Raw genomic sequence first — 27,509 nt, forward strand, 5'->3', positions numbered from 1 at the left:
TAAAGCCAAAAGACTATTTTTATAATTTCTAGCATGAATATTGAACATTCATATATGTAAAAGGTTCATTTTTGTTTTATATATATACAAAACTAGTGCTAAAACTAAGGTGTTTCACCCATTGATTTATAAGTAATATATTTTTGTAACATAGTTCATTCTTTTATAGATTCATGGGACGAATGATAATAACTCAACAAATGGAAGAAATTGTAAGGTAAGAATAAATTCACATTATCTAATTACTCTTAAGTGGGAATTCTTTGTGGGAGGGGTTAAAAGGTAAAGGGAGATTAAGTAAACAACAGTGTATCAGAAAAGTTTAATATAAAAGCATTTAGCACTTTATATGATGGTCATTTATGGTAGCAATGAGTAAAGGTAAAATATCTTAGAAAATGTTATCAAGTAATTTAGTAAGATTTGTATATTTTTATTTCTTTCTTTAATAATATTAGGTAGTACCTTTAAAAGGAAATATCTGCTGTGTTCAGATCCTTATGTATTTAAAGCCATGCTTAAAGTCAAGAACATGAGAGCTTGGAGGCATAGCTAAGTGGTAGTCATGTGCTTAGCATGCATGAGGCCCTGGGTTCTATCTATCCCCAGCACTAAAAAAGTAAAGAATGTGAAAAACTTCATATGTAATATTTAGCAAGTATAAATGCAATGGTCTTCCTGACTTCATAATCATGGATTTCAAACTGGAGTATTTAGGGACCAGTCCAGGACCATTCACTCACTCTTCTATTGGTTTTTTGCTTGGTTGATTGTTTTGATTTTTTTTCCCTCAAAATTCAGGTTAATTTGGGGGATTTAAATAAAAGACTTTGGGTCAGTTCAAAGATTAGCTGGTAGAAAGAAATTACATAACCTTAAAACTTAATTTAGAATCAATGTTGGAATCAGCCCTTGAATTTCTAATCAAATTTGACATGGCACCTCTTTTGGGGGGACATGTTCATTTATATATATGTGTGTGTGTGTTTTTTAGTTGTAGTTGGACACAATACCTTTATTTTATTTATTTTTATATGATGCTGAGGCTCAAACCCAGCACCTTGCACGTGTTAGGTGAGTGCTCTACTGCTGAGCCACAACCTCAGCCAAGATATATTCATTTTATACTAGCTGCATGAAATAAGTCACTAACAGAATGAATTGGGCATTTTTTAAATGAAATCCTAAAGACAAGTCACCAAAAATTCATGCATCAGCACTGATTCACATTTTTAATAAATTTTAACACAGAACCACATTCTGTAAACTTTAATAAGATCTTGATATGTGTAGGATCCCTGCTGAATAACTGACTGGGTTTTATTTTTATTTCTGTAGTGAAATAATGAAAAAATATGTGGATTCTTCATCTTCATTAACATTAAGATATTGTGGCTGGTAAAGGAAGGTAGCAGTTATGTGACTTCAGCTCCTAGTGGCCAAAAAATGAACTACTTTCTTTACTGTAGCAACTGGAGTAAACTGATGAATTACCTTTTAATCTGAAGCTATCATTTTAGCCCAATTTTGTATACTAGTATCAACTCAAAAGATTTGTATCCATTGTTAAATCCAATATTAAGTGCAAAAGAATTGTTGTATAACTTCTGAGTAGTTAGTTGCAATATTCATAGAGAGGACTCCAAATACCATTTAATAAAACCATACTTATTAGCCATATTCCAAACACCTAGTCCTCCTTGGTTCTGTTGCATTTTTTACAGTGTTTGGGTTTGCAGATACTTTCATAAATGGTTCAGATTCTGATCGATTTAGATAAATATATATTTCAGAAAAGCATAAGGAATATCAACACACTGAAGGTTTTTTATTTTTTTTTTAACTTATCCATAACAGACTCTTCATTTTGCTATCACTACAATTTCCTTTCTAGTTATACCTTGTGGTTTTGAATCTCCTTTATGGAGAGAAATTCAAACAGCAAGAAGACCTGTGCTCCAAGAAGTATTCAATGCAAGTAGTCAAGTTGTAATGTGCATTCCTGCGTACAAAAGACACTAACAAACTTTCTACATTATATTTTGTAATCCAGCATAATTTTAGTTGTGAAAACTCATGCATTTATACACAAATCATACTATAATCATTTATAATGCATTTTAATTCTGTATTTCCCTTCTAAAGCTGTTTATTAATTTTGCTCAAGTTTTTAAAATTTTATCTTTTACTAAACTTTCTTAAATCACTGCTTTTAAACATTTAAAAATTTTGAAACTAGTGGCTTTGTGAATTTATTACATGTCTAATTTTATTTTTCAGCCACTAACTTTAAAGTGACTTAAATGCTAAAGCAGGTGTTTGTTGTTATAATAACTAACATCATGGTTGGCCTAGGTAGCAGAGTACCTGGGATTTTGGTTTTATATGAAAGCAGAGTTGTAGCTATAGCTTGAGTATCTCCTACTGAAGATGTCCTTTAATTGAATTGAATTTTTAATATATTCAATGCTCTTTGATGTTCTCTTTTTTCTTAGACCTTTGGGACCAGAGAGTCTCTTGCTTCGTGGAGCCAGATTAAAAAATACAAAAGAAATTTTTGGTCTGTATATATTTTTTTAAATTTTTAATTATTATTTTGTATTGATATTATTTTGTATTTTTTAAGAACACAGCGTGTATGGTCTTTTTGTTAAATAATTCAATTCTTATAATGTTATATATTTTAATTTTCTTACAAAGATTGAATTGATTTTGTATTTTTTGTTGTTAATCCTTGTTGGGTTTTTTTTGTTGTTGTTGTTTGAGTAAGAGACTAGAAACTTCCTCTTATACTGTCTTTGTGGATACTTGTAAAACAATGCCAAGAAAATAATTCTGGTATTTCTAGTAATGTGGATGAGAGCTAATATAATTTAGCATCATGGTATAGTAAATTATCTCTATAATTCCATTGTGATTATTTTTAGATTAGATTAATTACTGCTGTCTTATTCATTCATATGTTCATTTATTCAGTGAATTCCTGTTGAACTAACTATAAACCACATATTATTGGGACATATGCTGTCTATATCAGAATAAATAATAAATAGTGCTCTTGCCTTGGAAAATGAATTTAGTACACTCTGAACTCACTCTATGCCAACTGTGAGATTCGTGATAATCTTTATGTATCAACTAGTTCCTCCCATTTCAGAATACTTCTTAGTACTCTGGCCCACTGTTGCCCACAGGTTTTTAGGTCTTGCTCCTGATTTTCTTTTCCTGCTACCTGTATTATATCTTATCTCTCAGTATTAGGCTCTCTGATAAATCCTATATATATACATTTTTTTTAAAGAAAATAATAAGCATTGGCAAGGATATGGAGAAAGAAGAACCCTTTTTCATTTCGGATGGTAGTATAAAATGTCACAGCTGCTAGTAAAACAGTTTGGCAGTTCTTCAGGAAGTTAAACATAGTATTACCATATGACTCAACAGTCTCACACTAGGTATATACCCAAGAGAACTGAAAATGGGTGTTCAAAAACTTGCAAAGAATCTTCATAGCAGCACTCTTCACAATGACCAAAGATTGGGAACAGCCAAATGTTCATCAACTAATGAATGGAAAAATAAAATATGGTATATCCATATAATAGAATACTACTTAGCCATAAAAAGGAATGAAGTAATGCATGCTACAACATGGATGAGCCTTGAATATTGTGTTAATATTGACATGAGACATAAAAGGTCACATAATGGTATGATTCCATTTATTGAAATACCCAGAATGGATAAAGTCATAGACACAAGTAGATAAGTGGGTCCCAGAGGTTGGGGAGAGGAGGGAACTAGGGAACCAATTATTTAATGGGTGCAGAGTTTTTTTTCAGAGTGATAAAAATATTCTCTGGTTTATATGGATGCTTCTATAAAATTGTGAATGTACTAAGTGCCCCTGAAAATAGTAAATTGTATGCTATATGTATTTTACCATGGTTTTAAAAAATCCATTGTAATGTTCTGATGGCAGAAACCAAAGTAACTCTCCAGGGCTTTAAGAGCTCAAGTAAGTATATTTTAGTATATCTTTCTAATAGTGTCTCCTTCATCCCTGTTTACCTTAAAGTAGAGGTCCCAGTTTTGTGCACTCTTAAAATATGTATTTGAATGCCTTTAAGTGGGTCTATTTTCTGTTGTTTGCCTCAACACCACTTTTTCCTGTTGTTTCACTATGGCTATTTTTACACATTTCTAAGTTCCAGTGCCCTTTCTCATTTGAGTTATGACCCCTGCCTTTAAGGAGTCATTCTAATAATAAAAATTCCAGGATAAAGAGTGCATGATTAGTCCTGTATTGTTTCTCAGATTAATATTTAGCATTAAGAATGAACATTTACTAATTATCTGTTTGATTCTAGACATTTTGTTACTTTTTCATACGGATCTCCCAGTTCTATGAGGTATTTTTCCTCCATTTAAAGATGGGGAAATTGAGACTCCAAGAAATTATGTATACATAGATGTGGAACTAGTAAATGACAGACTAGTATTCAAACCAAGGTCTAACTGCAAAGTTTTTATAAGGTTGTTTTTGCCAAATGTCATTCATTCCCAGTATTAGTCCTGTTATTACTGTCATTCTCACTCATCTCAGAGTCTTTTATATAGGCATACATTTTTTAAATGGCATTTTCTTTGCATTTACATAATTTACTATGATGGATATCCATATTATCTCTCCAGTGCTTATGGAATGATGTCTAGACTCCAGATTCTGGCATTGGGGCTTTCACAGGTGGCCCTGATACATTGTTTCAACCTAACAAAGTGCTTTTCTGTTTCTGTCTTTGTTAGTTAGCACTGTTAACTCGGTCTGTATTGGACATACATCTTTTTCATCATTTTTCTCTATCAATTCCAACACAAATAATATCTCTTTCAGGAATCCATTATAACTCTGGAACAGGACTCTCATGGCCTCCTTGTCCAGCAGGCTGAGTGATTAGGGTTTCTACAAAATTGGTCTTGGAAAGACTTTAAAAACTTAAAATACTTAGAGAAAAGCCAAAAATACAATAACTGTTAGACAATCCTTTTTTTTTTTTTTTAAAGAGAGAGAGAGAGAATTTATTAACATTTATTTTTTAGTTCTCGGCGTACACAACATCTTTGTATGTGGTCCTGAGGATCGAACCCAGGCCGCACGCATGCCAGGCAGGCACGCTGCCACTTAAGCCACATCCCCAGCCCCCAGACAATCCTTTTTTAAAGATGGTTTCATGCTGTTGAGCACATTTATTTCTTGTGAAACAGCCCAGAGGATTATTTTTGAAATAAATTTTGTTTTGTTTTGTTTTGTTTGGTAGGTGTTGCTATATACACTGGAATGGAAACTAAGATGGCATTAAATTACAAGAGCAAGTCACAGAAACGATCTGCGGTAGAAAAGTAAGAAAACTTTTTACTTATTTATATATAATTATATTTGTATTTTAAAACATGTTTTAAAATAATCAGCTATTAGAAAACACTGGAAATTGACCAAAAGTAAGCAGAAACCAGCAAGGAGGCTAATCTTGAAAGATGTCAATACCAAAGGAAAAGATTTGAATACAACTTTTGTCTGAGGGCATTCCCAATTTATGAACTGCTAAGGACATCAAAAAGTCTAAGCATGGGATATAGACTCAGCTCAGTATAGCATTTGCCTAATGTACATAAGACCCTGGGTTCAATCTCTAGAACTGCAAGAAAAAATAAAAGAAGAAGAAGAAGGGGGAAGGGAGGAAGAGGAAAGAAGAAAAGAAAGTCTGAACTTTACTGGATTAAAATACCAGAGGATTCAAAGGTGATGGAAGAGCAGCTGGAAAATTAGGGACAAATATGTAAGGAGAGAGCTAGAGAATTTGAAAACCTCAGAAATTTCTTTCAAATCCTTTCCTGACTACTAGAACCATATATATATGTGCAAGGTATACCTAGTGGGCTTGGGGAAAAAAATAAACAAAATAGTAGTAGGAAGCTGAAAGAACTGAACAGAGAATTTCACTACTTCTTACTGTGGAAATAGTGAAATTCTGTGGAGACAGAATTGAGGGGGTTAAGTCCAACCAGGTTAAATGCCTAATGAAATAAAAATCAGCACTCTTCTGAGAAATATGAAATAATATAGGCTCTGCAGCCTATTATTTAGAAAGTCCAGTATGCATTAAAAAAAATAAGCAGACATAAAGCACTTGCCTAGCATGTGCAAAGTCCTGGCTTTGATACCCAGTACCACCAAAAAGCAAAATCTGCAATGAAAAAAGAATCTAACTCATACTTTATTGGAAAAAGCATTCAATAGAAATTGTCTCCAAAATAATCTAAATGTTACAATTAGCAAATAAGAATTTTGAAGCAAGGAGCTAAAAGAAAATACGAATGAACAAATGAGAAAACTCTTGTTTTTGTTCAAGGGCCTAAAAGAAAACATGAATGAACATAGGGAAAACTCAAAAGAGAAATGGAAACTTTAAAAAAGAACCCATGAAAATTATTGAGCTGAAAAATATAAGTATTAAAAGATAAACATTACTGGATAGAGTTAACATCAGTTACTGAACTTAGGGAAATTATTCAATTTTAAGAACTGAGAGAAAAAAGATTGGAGAGAAAAGAACAGCACTTCAGAGGAGGTGTGAAACATTAGACTGTCTAGCTTTAGTATAAGTGAATCCCCAAGTAAGAGAAAGGGGCAAAGTAAAAAAAAATTTATTTGGAAAAAATGGCTTGAGACTTTAAAATTTGGAGAAAAAAAAAAAGCGTTAGTTTATACTACCAATAAAGATCATCAAATGCTAAATGGAGGAAAATGTAGAACACCTGCAGGACTTAGAGTTAAGCAAAGAGTTATTAGATATAATAATTAATAAATTGGATTTCATCTAAACTAAAAAACTTTCAAAAGTTCTGTTAAAATGATGAAAGACAAGTTATAGACTGGAAGAAAATATATGCAAACCATAAATCTCCCAGAGGCCTATTTCTAGATATATAAAGAACTCTTAAACTGAGCAGTAACACAAAAATTCAGTTAAAAATGAGCAAAAGATGTGAATATATATTTCACCAAAGAAGAGTTGCACATAGCAAATAAATACATAAAAATATATTCAGATTATCATGTCCATTTACAAGAATGGGGGTTCTAATTAGAATAAGATATATTTTGTGCTTGTATAATCTTATCAGAATTGATTCTACTATCACATATAACTAGGAAGAACCAATTAAAAACAAAGCAAAAAAATAAAAATAAAAAAAATATATTCGCATCATTACCTATTAGGGAAAAGCAAATTAGAACCACAGTGAGGTATTGCCCCACCTATTAAAACAGCTAAAATAAAAAATAGTGGTAACACCAAGTGCTGGATAATAGGTGAAGAAACTGGATCTCTCATCATTGTGGAAACAACACTCTGGAAAATAGTTTTTCAGTTTCTTACAAAACTAGACATGCATTTACCATACAGCCTAGTAATTGCACACTTGGGTATTTATCCCAGAGAAATGAATTTTATGTTAACACATAAACTCATACAGGAATGTTCATACCAACTTTATTTGTAACAGCAAAACATAACTTTATTAGGAGCACTTCTCAGTGTCCTTTAATGGGTAAATAGTTGAACAAAAAATCTAGTACATTTATGCAATGAACATTACTTAGCAAGAAAAATAACAACCTGAATAACTCTTAAAGGCATTATACTTGGTAAAAAGAGTCACACTCAAAAGATTATATACTCTTATGATTTCAATCTTACAACATTCTCAAAGTGACAAAATTATACAGCTACAGGAAAGGATAGATGCAAATATTGTTAGTATTAGCACAAGGGAGTTCTATGGCAAAGTTCAATATCTTGATAATGGTGGTTAATCTATATATAGCATTAAATTATATAGAACTGTTAACACACATACAAATGAGTACAGATTTTATAAATGATGAGAATGAATCTACAGTCTAATTCACTATACTGTAACAACATCATTTTCCTGGTTTTGATATTATGCTACAACTACATAAGATGTCAACATGGGCGAAGAGAACATGAGACTCTGTACTGTTTTTATAACTTCCTGTGTGCCTGTAATTATTTTAAAATAAAAAAATTTAAAAGGCAATTGATGCCAGGCATGGTGGCACATGCCTGTAATCCCAGCTACTTGAGAGGTTCAGGTAGGAAGGTCTGAAGTTCAAGCCAGTCTGAGCAACTTAGAAAGATTCTTTCTCAAAATAAAAATAAAGTGGGTGGGAGGGTGGTGAGAATCAGGAAGTCAGTGGTAGAGCACTTGCCTAGCATGTGCCAGGCTCTGGGTTCAGTCCCAAAAACTAAGAAAAAGAAGCAATTAATGAAATGACAGGATTTAAAAAAATAAAAACACACACAAAAAAAATAAAAATTAAATGGGTAATTTGAAAGAAGGAAAGTGCAGAAGAAATGAGAATGGTAAAATGTCAATATCTTTGACATTTTAAGCAGCAGAAGAGCAATGAAGGAAGTGTGAGCAAAGACAGAAGGTGGGGCATGACTGGGTTAATGAAGTCAGAATTTGGAGTCAGGCTGATGTAAATTTGAACTTCAGATCCACTGCATATTAGTTATGTGGTCTTGGACCAGTTGTTTTATTCCCTTGAACCAAATGTTTATTTTTTTTAACAATGTGAGCAGTACAAAAGGTGGAATGTCAAACACTGTGCCTAATACATAATACCCAAACAAAAAACAGTTACTTTCTTGATCTCTTTCCTCCCCACCTATTCTCACTATAGCATAGAGTTTATGTTGTAAAATAGTGGAATATCAATTACTTGCATAGTTAAGATAAGGGTAAATTATGAAGGTCTATGGAGAAAATCCAGAATTCAGGCATTTTTCCATCCTTAAGAGTTTTTACAAAGCCTGAGACCTGCATTTGCCCTCAATACATGTTAGATGTGTGGGGGTTCATTATACCATTGTTTTATTATTTTGTATATATTTGGATTGTTTAATAAGATGCCATTTATTTTATTATATGAAAAATGCATGTTTTTAAACTTAACATCATACAGGTGACATTAAATTTGACTGGTGAAGGGAAGAGGGATCCTGACTTTGATGGTTTGGAGAAAGTACAGAAATATATTTGGACTTTGGTCCTCAGCAGGAAAAACAATGGATTAATCTCTTCTTCACAGAATGTTTATAAAGATAGTGGATGTGCCAAGTTTTGTAAAATTTTAAAGCACATGGCATTAAAAAAACATAAAATGTTCTTTTTAGTTAGTACATTTGTAATTAGATGGGTCCTGAAAATACTTAAAATTCTTCAAACAATTCTTTACAGCAAAAATAATTGTCCAAAGCTGTTATTTATTGTAACATCTATATGTATCAGTCCTTTTATTTCTAGTAAATAGGTTGTTTTGAATGGTTATTTCTTGAACGTAAAGACTGTGTCCTCTAAAATAGCTATAATAATACCTTATTATTTTATTATCCTCTTTAATAGAAGTATTAATTACTAAGCAAATGAAGACAGTAACTTGGATGTTTTGTATTCTCTTTTTCTTGCTTCAGATCAATGAACACATTTTTAATAATTTATCTAATAATCCTTATCTCTGAAGCCATCATCAGTACTATCTTGAAGTATACATGGCAAGCTGAAGAAAAATGGGATGAACCTTGGTATAACCAAAAAACAGAACATCAAAGAAATAGTAGTAAGGTATTCTATGGTGCTCCGCTAGAAAAGAAACTATTTTTTTGGCGCAGTTAGTGCTTTGCTAGTGGCTTGTGATAGGAGGGAACACTGTGATCACGTAACCATTAGTACTGACAAAACAACATTGCAAATGAAGAGCAGTCAGCTTTTCATAGCTTAGGATGTGTAAGTAGTTGCGTTCCCTGTGGAATGACTTGAGTAGTTAAAACAGATCGCAAAAATTTAAATCTGACTATATTTGTATCTACCTCAATACTACAAATTCTATTTTCTATTTCATTTACTGTATATTGAAAATTATTTGAAGAGCAAGTTGATTTATTTTCTATCCAGTATATATAATTCAGGTTTCTCTGTCTTGGTGGTATGAAGTAACTCACAAATTGTATCATATAAAGGTTTAAACTGATTAAATGTGGGCTACCAAGAGAATTTAAACTACAATTTTGGTAAATAATTGTCCTCCAAATTTAACCTTAGATTAAAATATACCCATTGAAAGATATATTTGGATCTCTAGGAGATCACAAAGCAGATAAAATGCAGGATGATATTTTTCAATATCATTCACAGTTATTTTACCTTTCGCAGAATTCAAATGGAAATTTGGCTCTGCTATGCCGTGGATTAAGGCTATCCCTGTAAAATCTGTACTTCAGAGTTTTGATTTCTTACCAGTTCCAACCTAGCAATTATCTTATATTTTTTTGGAATTTACACTCAATTTTAATTGTCCATGGTTTTGAAGGGAGTAGAGTGGGTAAGTGCACTCCAGAGGGCATAATTATAATTTTACCAAAGGCAGTTTCAGTAATATCAGGTGACTTTAGCTTCTGAAATGTAACAAATTATTTGAATTCATTGTTTTCCTTTACTCTGATCAAGAGTCTAAATAAATAAAATAAATGTTAAAAAGACAATTTAATAAATGAATTTCAATTTGTGATATTATCCTATTTTGGAATATAACTGATGATCTGTTCAGGTATGAAACCTTTTGATAAGAAGTAACAAAAGAAATTCTCATGCTGTTATCAAATAATCATTTCTTTTTTCCTAGATTCTGAGGTTTATTTCTGATTTCCTTGCTTTTTTGGTACTCTACAATTTCATCATTCCAATTTCATTATATGTGACAGTTGAAATGCAAAAATTTCTTGGATCGTTTTTTATTGGCTGGGATCTTGATCTCTATCATGAAGAATCAGATCAGAAAGCTCAAGTCAATACTTCTGATCTTAATGAAGAGCTTGGACAGGTGAATATAACCAGAATATTTTATTTTTAAAACAATACATGTACAAAGGCTAATATAACAAATATTACATAGTTCATATCAAAAACATCCCTGCTTTGTTCTACATCTAATTCTATTTTTAATTTTTAAGTTGCTTCTTTTATTATTTATCAATGTATTTCTACACTCTTTCTTAATTTTAACATGCTAGAAATTATCTATTATGAAATATGAAGATAAACTCATACTCCTCCTTCCCATACATATTCTGACACATAACCCCCCTTACTTCCCCAAGCCCCTCAATATTGTTATTTCACAAATTAGAATTTATTATTTATTGATTGATATCATTTGACTACTATTCATTAATTCCTTATTCTTTATGTTTCCTATAATGATGTTATTTTGTTTTCTTTCTATATATTTTGTTTTCCTTAGAATTAGAATTGCTTTGTTCTTTCATTTGCATAATTTCCACATACCACAAACAAGTCCTTAACAAATACATGAAGCTTCTTGCCTCTGTATGTTCAAGCATATCAGTTAGTTAGGAATTTTTTTTCTTCTCCCTCTCTTTCTTTGTCTCTCTCCCTCTTCCACCCCCGACCCTTTTATTTTTTTCTTCAAGATGGGGTGTTCCTTTGCTTCCAAGCAGAACTCAGACTCCTATAGTACAGTCCTCCTTCCTCAGCCTCATGAGTACCTGGACTACAGGCATTCCTCACCAGACCCACCTTTATTATCATTATTATTATTATTTTACATAGCAGAATTCCTATGTCTCTGGTGTTGTAGTTATCTTTACTATTCCCAATAATATGGACATTTAAGTGTTTATCACTTATATTTATTTCTTTTTTTTTTTCGCCTTTTTTTTATTGTTGGTTGTTCAAAACATTACATAGTTCTTGATATATCATATTTCACATTTTGATTCAAGTGGGTTATGAACTCCCATTTTACCCCGTATACAGCTTGCAGAATCACATCAGTTACACTTCCATTGATTTACATATTGATATACTCATGTCTGTTGTATTCTGCTGCCTTTCCTATCCTCTACTATCCCCCCTCCCTTCCCCTCCCCTCTTCTCTCTCTACCCCCACTACTGTAATTCATTCCTCCCCCTTGTATTATTTTCCCCTCACTTCCTCTTGTATGTAATTTTGTATAACCCTGAGGGTCTCCTTCCATTTCCATGCAATTTCCCTTCTCTCTCCCTTTCCCTCCCACCTCTCATCCTTGTTTAATGTTGGTCTTCTTCTCGTGCTCTTCTTCCCTAGACTGTTCTTAGTTACTCTCCTTATATCAAAGAAGACATTTGGCATTTGTTTTTTAGGGCTTGGCTAGCTTCGCTTAGCATAATCTGCTCTAATGCCATCCATTTCCCACCAAATTCTATGATTTTGTCATTTTTTAATGCAGAGTAATACTCCATTGTGTATAAATGCCACATTTTTTTTTATCCATTTGTCTATTGAAGGGCATCTAGGTTGGTTCCACAGTCTTGCTATTGTGAATTGTGCTGCTATGAACATCGATGTAGCAGTGTCCCTGTAGCATGCTCTTTTTAGGTCTTTAGGGAATAGACCGAGAAGGGGAATAGCTGGGTCAAATGGTGGTTCCATTCCCAGCTTTCCAAGAAATCTCCATACTGCTTTCCAAATTGGCTGCACCAATTTGCAGTCCCACCAACAATGTACAAGTGTACCCTTTTCCCCACATCCTCGCCAGCACTTATTGTTGTTTGACTTCATAATGGCTGCCAATCTTACTGGAGTGAGATGGTATCTTAGGGTGGTTTTGATTGGCATTTCTCTGACTGCTAGAGATGGTGAGCATTTTTTCATGTACTTGTTGATTGATTGTATGTCCTCCTCTGAGAAGTGTCTGTTCAAGTCCTTGGCCCATTTGTTGATTGGGTTATTTGTTATCTTATTGTCTAATTTTCTGAGTTCTTTATATACTCTGGATATTAGGGCTCTATCTGAAGTGTGAGGAGTAAAGATTTGTTCCCATGATGTAGGCTCCCTATTTACCTCTCTTATTGTTTCTTTTGCTGAGAAAAAACTTTTTAGTTTGAGTAAGTCCCATTTGTTGATTCTAGATGTTAACTCTTGTGCTATGGGTGTCCTATTGAGGAATTTGGAGCCCGACCCCACAGCATGTAGGTCATAGCCAACTTTTTCTTCTATCAGATGCCATGTCTCTGATTTGATATCAAGCTCCTTGATCCATTTTGAGTTAACTTTTGTGCATGGTGAGAGAAAGGGATTCAGTTTCATTTTGTTGCATATGGATTTCCAGTTTTCCCAGCACCATTTACTTATATTTATTTCTTGTCGAAGCAGTAAACTCTACTTTTCCTTTTTTTAATTCTGTTTAGATACACATGACAGTAGAGTGTATTTTGAATAGTATACATACATGGAGTATAACTTAGGTGAATTCTTCTTTCTACATAGTGGTGCTCTTTTATCCTAGAATCCTGGCTGAACTTGGTTATTTGTTCTAATAGATATTTCAGTGGATTCCTTAGGATTTTTTATATACAATGTCATTTCATATGCAAATGGAGAAATTTTCCCAGTTTGTTCAATCAGGATAACTTTTCTTTTTCTCTTTCTCCCCCCCCCCTTTTTTTTGGACTAATTTCCCTAACTAGTACTTCAATACAGTGTTGATAAAAGTGGCCAGAACAGATATCTATGTCTTATCTCTCTCTGCATTTAGGAGAAGAGCATTCTATATTTTGGTACCTGTGAGGGGTTTTTTGATATGTTTTATCAAGTTGAGGAAGTTCTTTTTATATTTTTAGTTTGTTGGTTATTTTTATCATGATAGGCATTGAATTTTGTCAGATCTTTTTTTCTGTATCTATTAGGATGGTCATTTTATTAATAAAGTACAAATATTATTAATACAGTAGATTACATTCTTTTTTATTTTTTTAATGTCGAATCCATCTTTTATTCCAGGAATAAATTCCACATAATCATGGTAGATAATCTGTTTTATATGTTTCTGGATCTGGTGTGTGTGTGTGTGTGTGTGTGTGTGTGTGTGTGTGTGTGTGTTCATTGGTCTGTGGTGTGTTTTTTCTTGTGACTCCCTTTTATTTTTTATTTTTTAAATTTTTAAATTTTGCAGTACTAGAAATTGAACCCAAGACCTTGAGAACACTAGGCAAGTGCTCTGTCACTGAGCAACGTTCCCAGCTCTTACCTCTCTTTTTAAGTTATCATTGTAGGAATCAAGTCCTCACTGTAATTCTGGTTATATCAAGACTTAACCATTGTGTCTGTCTCTTCATGGACCTACCCTCTTCTAGGATTAATTTTCTGGAATTAGTCTCTAAAAATATTAAAATAATTTTTCTTAACTACCTTTTAAAAAATGTTTTTTTTTCTTTTAAACATTTAATTTTTTCATTGTATTTGTTTCCTGCCCTCTGTTTCGGTTTTCCCTATTTTGGACAACTTTCTCACCTGTGACCTCTTGCATTGCCATCATTTTGGGTTCCTACTCCGACATTTCTTCAGATCCAGATATCCTTTCACTTTCCAGGTTATAAGGCATTCCTTATATCCTTACTTTAGTGATAATTTTTTAGTTATATTATTTAAAAAATAGTTTACCCATGAGATAGAAATGAATTTCTTATACTATATGTGAGTCAGTTCTTCAGAGGAATTATGTATCTAAAGATGCTACAAACATCAAAGTTCATATAGATTTAAAATGTTTTGTGTTGCCTTGTTTAGTTTCCTTGGCATCTATATTGTATATGCATGGACTTATGCTTGAAATCTCAACATTGGTGTACTAAGGTTAATAGATCAACTAGATTTCAAGAGACAGACAAAGTTTTTGTTATTCAACAAAGGACCTTGAATACAAGGTTTATTTTGTTCTTTCTCTCTAGGTTGAATATGTGTTTACAGATAAAACTGGAACGTTGACAGAAAATGAGATGCAGTTTCGGGAATGTTCAATTAATGGCATGAAATACCAAGAAATCAATGGTAGACTTGTACCTGAAGGACCAACACCTGACTCTTCAGAAGGAAACTTAACTTATCTGAATAGTTTATCTCATCTTAATAACTTATCCCATCTTACAACCAGTTCTTCTTTTAGAACCAGTCCTGAAAATGAAACTGAACTAGTAAGCAATTTCTAAATTAATAAATAAATGTTTCTATAGGTATGGTGTACTTGCCTGTAATCCCAGCAACTTGAGAGGCTGAGGCAAGAAAATCCTAGTTAGCTGAAGCTGGCCTGAGCAGCTTACCAAGATCCTGTCTCAAAAAAAAATAATAAAAAAAATAAAAAGGACTGGTGATATAGCTCAGTGGTAAGCCACCCATGGATTAAGTCCCCATTACCAAAAATAAAGAAATAAGTGTTGCATATGCATTAATTCTCTTCAGCAGTTGATGGATTGTGGGGGAAAACTTTGTATCTTTGGAGCAAGGAATGAATATTTGTAATGTATATTTTTGAATATACTACAGAATATAAGCCTAAGAATTTTTAGTTTCAGCCCAATTTAACTTGTCACTTCAAGTGTGTTAGTCTGAGTTCTCCAGGTATTTAAATGAAACAGAGTTAAGAAAAGCTGTTATTCCCTTGAAGTAAAGAAACTGAGAAATAAAGCTTAAATGTATTTAACACTTTTTGAGTCCTCACTTTGTCCACAAAAAGGTATTCTCCTTTACTTGCAGTTTGGTTATACCTTCTAAAAAGATGCACATATGTTGAAGGATCTTAAGCCAATGTGATGTTTCATGGCTCTTTGGGTCATTGGACTCTTTCTTGTTTTAGCTCTTAGGATTCTGTCTGTAGTTTCCTTAATGATATTGGGGACCGCTGCTTTTATCATCGATTATTGTATTTTTACAGATTAAAGAACACGATCTCTTCTTTAAGGCAGTCAGTCTCTGCCACACTGTTCAGATCAGCAATGTTCACACTGATGGCATTGGTGATGGCCCCTGGCAATCCAACCTGGCTCCCTCCCAGTTGGAATATTATGCATCTTCACCAGATGAAAAGGCTCTAGTGGAAGCTGCTGCAAGGTAATTGAATCAAATTTCCTAACCCTCAGAAAACAACCTTTTAAGTAAATGTTAGAATATTAGAAAACCATCATTTAAAATTTTCAAGCATAAATTCATCATTTTGAATTTTCTAAGATCTCTAAATCTCTGGTTACCATGAAGACTATAATAAAAGTTATAAGAAATACTTATGGTTGTATTATTCTGGACCTCTCTGATCCTTCAAGTTCTTAAAAATAATGATTTATTCAAAGAAAACATTTTAAAGTACATTTTAAACTTTCATTTTAAATATTTTCACTTAAGCTAAGTTATAATAATGTCTTTTTTTTTTTTTTTTTTTTTTGGTACCAGGGATTGAAATCAGGGGCACTTGACCACTGAGCCATATCCCCAGCCCTATTTTCTATTTTATTTAGAGTATCACTGAGTTTCTTAGCACCTTGCTAAATTGCTGAGGCTGGCTTTGAACTCATGATTCTCATGATTCTCATGATTCTCCTGCCCTCAGCCTCCCAAGCTGCTGGGTTTATAGGTATGCAGCACTGTGCCTGGCTAATAACATGTTTTTAAATATTTTAAAATAATAAATTGTAGTTGGACATAATACCTTTATTTATTTATTTTTATGTGGTGCTGAGGATCGAATCGTGCTAGGTGAGCACTCTATTGCTGAGCCACAACCCCAGCCCCTGGCTAATTATATTTTTAAATATGAAATATCATCCATTAATTCTTAAATTTCTTTGTTCTTTTAATCCCTAGAATTGGCATTGTGTTTATTGGCAATTCTGAAGAAACTATGGAAGTTAAAATACTTGGAAAACTGGAACGGTAATTTTTTCATATGTAGTGGTATTCTCTATACAAAGTATATAGTACTGAACAAGGATCAATAAGTATAGCCCATGAGTCAATTCTGACCTCCAGTCTGGTTTTTTGTATAGCCTGTAAATGACATTATGTTTTTAAAGCATTGTCTTTTAAAGAAAGAAAGAAAGAATATGCAGCAAAGACTGCAAGTGGCTGGCAAAGTTGTAAAATATTTACTTATCTGGTTCACATAAAGTTTGCCATTCTCTGCTCTAAAGTCATGTCAATATCACATTGTATCTCCTCACAGTTATAATAATATTCTGTTTTAAATCTTTTCCTGAATTACAGCTATGCTTATTTTTAGACACTCTTGGGGTTGGGTTTCATTGGTTTTTACTCATTGAATAAAGAAAACTTTTCTTAAATTTATTTTACTTGCTTGTTTGTTTATTTTCTTGCAGAGCTAGGAGGGATCAAAACAGGCCCTCAAACATGCTAGCTGCACTTTACACTGAGCTACACCCCAACCCAACTATCCTCCTATTTCCTGTGGTTTTGTGTTTCAGATATTAAAAAACAGCAGTCTCATAGCCATTATTTCGACTTTGATAAGTTAATCCATGCCTATTATACCTTTTGTGGTTTTATCAGTTATGAATATATTTCAGCTCTAGTTATCCTTTTCCAAACTCTGCTTTTACAAATATAGGGTCCATTCTTTGGGTACTTTCTGTGGCAGCCTGTCTAGGTCATTTCATCAACTTAAAATCATCATTCATCTCAGTGTTATTCTATGAGATGTGGAAGGTATTTCATATGTCCATCATTGTACAAGATTTACCTGGATTTTTCAAGCCATCACCTATTCACACAAATTCTTTTTTAACTCCATGAAGAGGTATCTGTTCACATACACAACCAGGCTCAGAATCACTCCTCTGGTGAACCTCTGATAGTAATGTGTGTTGTTGCACTTGTCAAAATAAGTGTTGAAAATAATTCACCTTTTTTTAGTGAGAAAAACATGGAACTGGGCAGATCTGGATTCTAGTGCTTGCTGTCCCACTCACAAGCTTATTTAACTTTATGAAAATTACTTAATCTTTCTGAGTTTAATAGTCTAAATCTGAAATGAAAATGTAATTGAGATTAATTTGTTATTTTAAATAGTGTTTTATTTTTTATAGGGATTTTTTCCAAATTTTCACTTATCATTAATAGGAAGAGTAAGGTTTTTGTCTTTTTTTTTTTTCCTTTTTAGGTACAAATTGCTTCACATTCTGGAATTTGATTCAGATCGTAGGAGAATGAGTGTAATTGTTCAAGCACCTTCAGGTAACCAATCTGAACTTTTATGACTTTAATTTACCTAGTATTAAGAGCTTTATAACCTGTTTTTTTCTTTTAGGTGAGAAGCTTTTATTTGCTAAAGGAGCTGAATCATCAATTCTTCCAAAATGTATAGGTGGAGAAATAGAAAAAACCAGAATTCATGTAGATGAATTTGCTTTGGTGAGTATAAATTTCTGTGCTATAAACCAACAAACTCTAAAAGATATATTTATAAAAGATTTTGGGCTTCATTTTTTAAAATATTTTTTTAGTTGTAGATGGAGACAATACCTGTATTTACTTATTTAGTTTTATGTAGTGCTGAGTATCGAACCCAGTGCCTCATATATGTGAGGCAAGCACTCTGCCACTGAGCCAGAATCCCAGTCCCTTCCTTCACTTTTAAAATAATTTGTCAAGGCTAGAATTGTAGTTTAGCAATAGAGTGCTTACTTAGCATGCATGAGATCATGGGTTCACCCCCAGTACTGTAAAAAATAAGAAAAATATTCATCAAAAATTATGAAATTCTTCACTCTATTGCACTTTTGACTTCCTATTCTTTACATAAAAACTCATTTGTGGGACTAGGGTTGTAGCTCAGTGGTAAAGTGCTTGCCTAGAACATGTGAGGCACTGGGTTCAATCCTCAGCACCACATATAACAAAGGTATTGTGTCCATCTAAAGCTAAAAAAAAAAAAAAATTATTATCTGCTTAAAATGTAAGTCTTCTCTTCAAATCTGTTAGAGTCAGGGGCTGGGACTGTGACTCAGCGGTGGAGTGCTCACCTAGCACTGGCGGGACCCGGGTTCAATCCTCAACACCACATAAAAATAAAGGCATTGTGTTGTGTCCATCTACACCTAAAAAATAAATATTTTTTAAAAAATCTGTTACAGTCCAGGCACTTTTGGTTACTCAAACTGCAATTAAAAAAAAAATGTTTAGGGTTAAGAATATAGCTCAGGGGTAGAGCATTCACCTATTCTTGGACCTGGATCAAACCCCAGCAGCACCATAAAAAAGAGGCACAGTTCCTAAAGCCCCAGCCACTGGGAAGTCTGAGGCAAGATAATTGGTTGAGCCCCAAGAGTTTAAGATCAGTCTATATCTTAAAAGTGAAATCCTGTCTTTAAAAAAAAAAAAAAAATGGGCTGAGTGCATGTTTAGCATGCACAGTGCCTTAGTTTTCTCCCTAGAAAGGGGGTTACTAAAGAAATATAGGGAAATTCAAATGTGAAGAAACCAGAACCCCCATACATTGCTGATAGGAAGAGAAGTGGCATGGCTTCTTTGGGAAAACAGTTTGGCAGTCCCTCAAAAGGTAAACATGAAGTTATTATTTGACCCTGCAATTCTATTTTTAATTATATACTCAAAAGACTTGAAAACCTTTGTCTACACAAAATCTTATAGATGATTGTTCAAAAGCAGCATTGTTCCTAATAGCCAAACAGTGTAAAAAACTCAGAGGCCCAATTAATGAATGGATAGACAAAATATGATTTATCCATTTAATGGAATATTGTTTAGCCTTTAAAAGGAGTAAAATACTGAACCAGGCATGGTGATGCACTCCTGTAATCCCAGCAGCTCCAGAGGCTAAGACAGGAGGATCCCAAGTTCGAAGCCAGCCTCAGCAAAAGTAGGGCACTAAGCAACTCAGTGAGACCCTGTCTTTAAACAAAATACAAAAAATAGGGCTGGGGTTGTGGCTCTGTGATTAATTGCCCCTGAGTTCAATCCCTGGTACAAAAAAAAAAAAAAAAAAGGAATAAAATACCGATACATGCCACAACATGGATGAACCTTGAAAAGACTGCTTGAATGAAAGAAGCCACTCACAAAAGGTCATGTTACATTTACATGAAATATCCAGAATAAGCAGATTCTTCAAGAAAGCAGATTAATGGTTCCTAGGAACTAGAAGAAAGGGAGAGAAAGGATTGTCTGCTAATGGGTATGGGATTCCTTTTGTGGGGTAATGAAGTATTCTGGAATTAACAGTGATGATTACACACTTGTGAATATATTAAAAATCACTGATTTGTACTTTTTCAAATTAAAAGGGTAAATTTTATAGAATGCAAATTGTATCCCTTATTTAAAAAAAAAAATAAAAGAATTAAGGTGATTCTTATAAAAAGAAAGAGTCCTCATTTTAATGTCCAGAAAAATGCCAGCACATAGTTGACTGTCAGTATTTGTTTTTTAATGAACTAATTGATTCATATATTAATAACTGGATACCCCCTGTTATTCATGAAACATGTTCTTTTTAGGTGTGAATCATTTATAAATCAGGGAATGCCAGTGTCTAGAAATTTGCTTAATATAGTCATATGATATTTTTAAAAAATTTTTTTGGGAGGCAGTTGTAGATGGACACAATACCATTATTTTATTTATTTATTTTTATGTGGTGCTGATGATCGAACCCAATGCCTCACACATGCTAAGTAAGCACTCTACCCTGAGCCACAACTGCAGCCCCTCATGTAGTATTTTTTAAAATCTACCCTTTCTGCCATTATTAGAAAAGTATGATGGGTTTTCCTGAGTAAAATATGCAGCAAGGAAAGGAACTTTATAAGCCTTTAGATTTAAAGATACCAGCTTTCAGAGATTTAACTTTGATCCCAGTGGAATCAAATAATCAAATATATATGTCTAAGTTTTGAAAATTTTAATTCACTACCAAAGACAAAACGATATTATTTCAAATTTTAATTGTTAATTTGGTAGATCTAGAAAATATAGTTTGATAATAACTATTTTACAGACTTCTTTATTTGAATGTCAGACTTTGTCACACAAAAAACTGTCAGAAAATTATAGTCTCCTTTGCCTAAAAATGAAAGCAGATTTGTAAGTTCAACCAAGTGAATAAAACCTTGTACTGTCTTTCTTGAGAGTCATGAAGGCATCATTATAGAACTTTCTGGCTTTCTGTGTAACCATTTTAAAACTATAAATAAGATAGTCCTTGCAGTCCTTTCTAGGCTCTAATATTGTACAATCCAATAAACTTAATTATTTTGAGCAACTTTTTAAGAAATTATCAGAAATTCAAAGAGGGCTGATGTGGGACCCATAACTCAGATCATGAGGGCTTTGTGACATTTATTTCCTCACTTAACGAGACGATAGTACTTTTTAAGTTATTCATAATTGATTTTTTTTGGTAATGTGATACTTTTGTTGTTTATTTTATTTATTTATTTATTGAGTTTCTGTTTTATTCTGATATTGGGGATTAAACTCAGGGTCCTCAGTGTATGCCAGTTAATTTCATTTTTCATTAGTTATTTGTCATCAATTTTTGTCTTTAATTGTTTTTTTTTTGTTTTGTTTTGTTTTTAGAAAGGGTTAAGAACTCTGTGTATAGCCTTTAGACAATTTACATCTAAAGAGTATGAAGAAATAGATAGGCGCCTTTTTGAAGCCAGGACTGCCTTGCAGCAACGGGAAGAGAAATTGGCTAATGTCTTCCAGTTTATAGAAAAAGACCTGATATTACTTGGAGCTACAGCAGTGGAAGATAGGTAAGTAACAAATAAGTAAACAATTATCATTTTTCTCTCATAAAAGTATTTTAGCCAAGTTTCTAATGTATGAATTAAGTTCTGCTTATTAACAGCCTATTTTGATATATTTAAAATCAAAATATAAAAATATTTAAAATCAGCTGGGCATGGTGGTGCATGCCTGTAATCCCAGTAGCTTGGGAAGCTGAGGCAGGAGGATCATGAGTTAAAGCCAGCAAAGCACTAAGCACCTCAGTGAGACCCTGTCTTTAAATAAAAAATACAAAAAAGGCTGGGGATGTGGTTCAGTGTTGAGTGCACCAGAGTTCAATCCCTGGTGCCCAAAAATTTAAAAAAAAAAAAAGTGAAATCAAAATAGAGAATTAAAGTCTTAATTTTTCCCAATCAGTATATCATATTTTGTTCTAGCCAAACATCTGAGATGGACTTTAAAAAGCACTCGTCTGTAGTTCTCCCTGTAGTCTTGAATACTCTTCAGCATGTACCATGCAAAGACATAAATTACCTGCCTACTTCTCCAGCCAGACCTCCCAACACTGTTCCTTTCTACTTTATGCCTCAATGATACCACACTGACTATAGTTCTCTACACATGGACTATAGTTAGAAAATATTCTACTTTACCCTTGTTACCCTAGCAAGGCTGTGCCTTCTGCCTGGATGATTCTTCCCTTCTGTATCCATCTGCAAATACTTATTCATAAAGTACACTTTGAACTCCACAAAATTTAAGGCACAATATAGCATAGATATTAACCTCACTTCAATAAGATCTTTCCTGACACCTGACAGTATTAAAAATTCTCTTCTTCATGAAGTCACCATGTTTTTAGGTAGTTCCATTGTTCCTGTGGTACTTTATTATATATGTATTCCCTTAGCCTGTGAATTCCTTGCATCCCATTTATTTGTCATTATTGCCAAGTATCTCTCAATGTTTCTTGCAATAAATTTAATTCTATATTAAGCCTGTAGTTTTGTATTTTTCTACCCCTAGATCTAAGGGTGTTTATATATTTTTTATTCTAGATTTTTATTTGTTTTTTAGTTCTACTCATAAGAGTTCTTAGATTCACTTGAAGTTATATAGGCCTCTGTTTTCCACAGTCTGGTTTTTTAACTACAAGAGTGATTTTCTTGTCAAAAAGAAAAACAGAAATATAAATCTTTTGATTTGAAATTTAAGATTTTCTAGGGCACAGGGGGGTATAGCTCAGTGGCAGAGTACTTGCCTAGTAAGCATGAAGCCCTGAGTTTGATTCTCAGCACTGCCAAACGGTGCAGGGCTGTGAGTCGGGGAGTAAGCACTTCCTAATAAAATAGGAGTTTATGAAGACCACATAGTTTGGTCTCATAAAATTCAGTTTTGAAGATAGACTCTTAAAATGTGAAGTTGCAGATTTTAATTGATTTTTAGGTGAGCCAGATGATCATTAGTCAGTTTATTCTTGTTTCCTCCCTAATAGGAGAAATTTTCAATTATATTGCTATGCTCTAACATGCCTAGGTTGAGTTCAGACTTGACTTTACACATACTATGTAGTTTATATTTATTAGTCAGAAAAATATTTTCTTTATCCCATTTTGTGACTTTCATTTTCAGACTACAAGATAAAGTTCGAGAAACTATTGAAGCATTGAGAATGGCTGGTATCAAAGTATGGGTACTTACTGGAGATAAACATGAAACAGCTGTTAGTGTGAGTTTATCGTGTGGACATTTTCATAGAACTATGAACATCCTTGAACTTATAAACCAAAAGTCAGACAATGAATGTGCTGAACAATTGAGGCAACTTGCCAGAAGGTAAGAACGTAGATATCTGGATCCCCTTTAGGATCAACCAACTGTAGTGCAACAAACTACAAGTCAGGAATGACCTACTACCACTGTCCATTTTTTATGGTTCATGAGCTAAAGGCAATTTTTACATTTTTTATGGATAAAAAATAATCCAAAGATGATATTTCATGACATGAAAATTACATGAAATTCAGATTTCAGTGTCAGTAAATAAAATTTGACTAAAATACAACCACATAAATTTGTATACCTACTGTCATAATCATTGCAGCATCAGAGTTGAGTAGTTGCAACAAACTTTATAAAGTCCTCTCATCATTTCACACTGGTGCTGGTATACTACAAATCACAGTGACATAGTTACAACTCAACAATGTTTTGAGTGCCATGCCTGGTACCATATTTTGACATTTTATTTATTGTCAGTATATAATCATCATGACAAAACAAGAAAAATGGACTCTAATATTACAATTTTTAAGGCACAATGTAGTGGGGATTACTTTATTGTTGAATTAGATTGTAAAACATTTTATTATGCAGTGGTATTTAGCTGGACCACCTGTTTGAAATTACTTTGTTAAAGATCAATTCCAGGAGGAAGAGCAGGAAGAAAAGATTAACATTAAACAGAGACAAGAGATGGGAGGGAAAGGGAGAGAAAAGGGAAATTGCATGGAAATGAAGGGAGACCCTCATTGCTATACAAAATTACATATAAGAGGTTGTGAGGGGAATGGGAAAATAAACAAGGAGAGAAATTAATTACAGTAGATTGGGTAGAGAGAGAAGATGTGAGGGAAGGGGAGGGGGGATAGTAGGGGATAGGAAAGGTAGCAGAATACAACAATTACTAATAGGGCATTATGTAAAATTGTGGATGTGTAACCGACGTGATTCTGCAATCTGCATTTGGGGTAAAATTGGGAGTTCATAACCCACTTCAATCTAATGTATGAAATATGATATGTCAAGAGCTTTGTAATGTTGTGAACAACCAATAAAAAAAAAGAAAAAAGATCAATTCCAAAATCTCATAATACAGTTCTATTGTATTAAAATATCAAGACTCATTACAGATCAGCAGTCAGTATTAATAGATGAACATTTGTAATTATTTAATAGTAGGGAACATAAACTTTGAACTCCACTTTAGCAAAATATTATTCCCCCTAAAAAAAGATTATCATTCTTTTTATTAATAGGCTTCTGCTATAAAAGAAAATTGTATTGAATTTTTACTACATTGTTGTAATTTCTTTTTTCTCTCATCATATAAGTACCTATATAACATCCTTAATTTTACCTTTCCACCCACAAAGCCTGAAGTTGAAATACTTGCTCTCTGAGCCTTTCCAAAAACATTTGCTAACTCCTTGTCTAGTTCACATGCCAAACTGGGAAATTAAATCTGCATTTTACTGTTGAAAGATTATTTCATAAGAATAATTTATACTCTAAACCATCTTTTTTATGGTACTGAGGATTGAACCCCTAGGGGCTATCAACCACTAAGCCACATCCCTAGCCCTTTTTTCTTACATTTTATTTAGAGATAGGGTCTCATTGAGTTGCTTAGTGACCTCACTAAGTTGCTGAGGCTGGCTTTGAACTCGCCTCCTGCCTCAGTCTCCCGAGCTGCTAGGATTACAGGCATGTGCCACTGTGCCCAGCTCTAAATTATCTTTTTTACAAATCTGTTTTTTAGAGGTAGTTCATATTTATTTAAGTGTCTACATTTAACCATCTAATTTATTTTTTAATATTTTGGTTTTTTTAGTTGTACTTAGACACAATGCCTTTATTTTATTTTTATGTGGTGCTGAGGATCGAACCCAGTACCTCCCACATGCTAGGCGAGTACTGTACCACTGAGCCACAACCCCAGCCCTAACCATCTAATTTTTCATAATAAATTTAGGAGTGCTTTAGTGTGAGCATCAGGGCCAGTTGTATGTAGACAAATTAGGTCTCCTACAGGTATTTGTAATTTGTAGTCTTGTGATTTTTAACTCAGAAAAACAAACCCAAAAAGACAGGGCCATAATTGTTAATATTCATTCAGTGTTTCATTTATGTTTGTTATGTAGGCATTGATGTGGTACTAAAGACTAGATTTCATCAAAAAAAAAAAAACTTTTTGAAGGGATATTTTTAAAAGACAGTACAAAAGAATGCCAAAAGAATCTTTACTTGAATACAAAAAGGCACTTGTTCTAGGTAATTATACAATTAGAGTCAACATCATTGTGGTTGCTTAAGTATTTGAATACCATAATGTCAAGGAAACTCCCCCCAAAATAGAAATCAATTGCTTAAAATCATGTACTTTATTTATGCTTTTAAAAATATTTTTCCTGGGCTGGGGATGTGGCTCAAGCAGTATCGCGCTTGCCTAGCATGCGCAGGGCCCTGGGTTCGATCCTCAGCACCACATAAAAATAAAATAAAAGATGTTGTGTCTGCCGAGAACTAAAAAATAAATATTAAAAAATTCTCTCTTTCTCTCTATTAAAAAATTTTTTTTCCTGATTATAAAAATAGTAATTGTATACTTGAAAAATAGTGAAAATTAAAGATATATTGGTTAATAATGTAATACAAACATCTAAATATATTTAGCATATTTTCTTTATATCTACTATATATGTACTTTTAATGAATGTGTTATGATCATTAGTATTCATTTCCCTTTTTCTACAAAAACTGTATTATTAAGTAAAAAGTATACACATATTATATTCCATGTCTATAGGTTAAAACCTAAAAATTTACATAAAGTAACCTAAATTTAAAATTTACATATAGTAAATTTTAGACTTATTATCTTAGTCTGTTTGCATTGCTATAACCAAGTACCGGAGATTAGGTAATTTATAATGAACAAGAACTTACTTCTCATAGTTCTACAGTCTGGAAAATCCAAGATCAACACACAAGCAGGTTACATGGTGAGGGCTGCTCCCTGCTTCCAAGATGCACCTTATTTGGGTAGAAGTTATGGAATAAAGGACAGGAGAGGGCAAATTCAGTGTTTTTATTTTGTTTTGTTTTGTTTTCCTTTTTGCTGGTACTGGGGATTGAATTTAGGGCCTCATGGCATGCTAGACAATCAGTCTGTCACTGAGCTATATCCCCAGCCTTAAGGGCAAATTCTCTGAAGCCTCTTTTATCAGAGCAATAATCCATGAGGGCAGAGCCTTCATGTCTTAATCACTTCCCAAAAAATCCCACCTATCAGTACCATCAGAATGAGGATTAAGTTTCACCAACTTTGGAGGTGACAAACCAAGCACTTGCTATGTAAAATTTATATTATATTTTAGAAATGTATCTTTTTGGTGAAATACAGTTTCTCATATGACCACTGTGAATAGGATTTTGGTGTATAGACTTTCATATGTATCTGTTCTTAAATTTTAACAAAAATATGGAAAATATAGACATTTTAAAGATTTTCATGGTGTGGAATACATTGCCTAAATGAAGTGCAACACAATAATGATTAGACAGAATACAAAAGGCATCCTTTTAACTTATGAAAGATTTTTCTATTATAAGACTAAAATCTCTCAATGGTTAGATTTTATAGCTTGTTGCTTATTTATTATTTTTTTATATCTCATTTTAAAGTGGAAGGATATTTCTCAGAAGCATCCTGTGAATTTGTAGTTCTTTTTTCTTTTGCTTAGCATAATATGTTTTAATTTATTCTAATTTGTTATATATGACAGCAGGATGTATTTCAATTAATTTTACATATATAGCACAATTTTTCGTATCTCTAATTGTACACAACACAGAGTCACACCATTCATGTCTTCATACATGTACTTAGAGTAATGAAGTCCATCTCATTCCACTGCCATTCCTACCTCCCTTCCCCCTTATAGTACTTTCTTTGTGGTGTATTTAACACAGGGTTACCTTGAGTGCCGGCTTTCACAACATAAAGGAGTGTGCACCAGAGGTGAATCTGTATATTACT

At 33.1% G+C, this 27,509-nt stretch overlaps 1 protein-coding gene across 3 annotated transcripts in view; it reads left to right on the top strand.

Moving 5' to 3' along the window:
- The window catches only part of Atp11b (ATPase phospholipid transporting 11B (putative)), a 109,003-nt gene that overhangs the window by 30,406 nt on the left and 51,088 nt on the right, over positions 1-27,509 (top strand). For 2 of the 3 annotated variants that reach the window (XM_077795320.1, XM_077795321.1), the window contains exons 8-19: positions 170-217; positions 2,496-2,560; positions 5,319-5,400; positions 9,567-9,717; positions 10,775-10,972; positions 14,881-15,123; positions 15,861-16,036; positions 16,784-16,852; positions 18,096-18,169; positions 18,243-18,346; positions 21,533-21,714; positions 23,321-23,524. In XM_077795320.1, coding sequence (XP_077651446.1) covers positions 170-217; positions 2,496-2,560; positions 5,319-5,400; positions 9,567-9,717; positions 10,775-10,972; positions 14,881-15,123; positions 15,861-16,036; positions 16,784-16,852; positions 18,096-18,169; positions 18,243-18,346; positions 21,533-21,714; positions 23,321-23,524 — 1,596 coding nt within the window. Of the gene's footprint in view, positions 1-169; positions 218-1,894; positions 1,975-2,495; positions 2,561-5,318; positions 5,401-9,566; positions 9,718-10,774; positions 10,973-14,880; positions 15,124-15,860; positions 16,037-16,783; positions 16,853-18,095; positions 18,170-18,242; positions 18,347-21,532; positions 21,715-23,320; positions 23,525-27,509 lie in introns of all 3 variants that reach the window. The other variant, XM_077795322.1, reaches the window with a different exon arrangement.

Source organism: Urocitellus parryii, chromosome 2 (assembly GCF_045843805.1).
Source record: "Urocitellus parryii isolate mUroPar1 chromosome 2, mUroPar1.hap1, whole genome shotgun sequence".
In the NCBI taxonomy this organism is placed as follows: domain Eukaryota; kingdom Metazoa; phylum Chordata; class Mammalia; order Rodentia; family Sciuridae; genus Urocitellus; species Urocitellus parryii.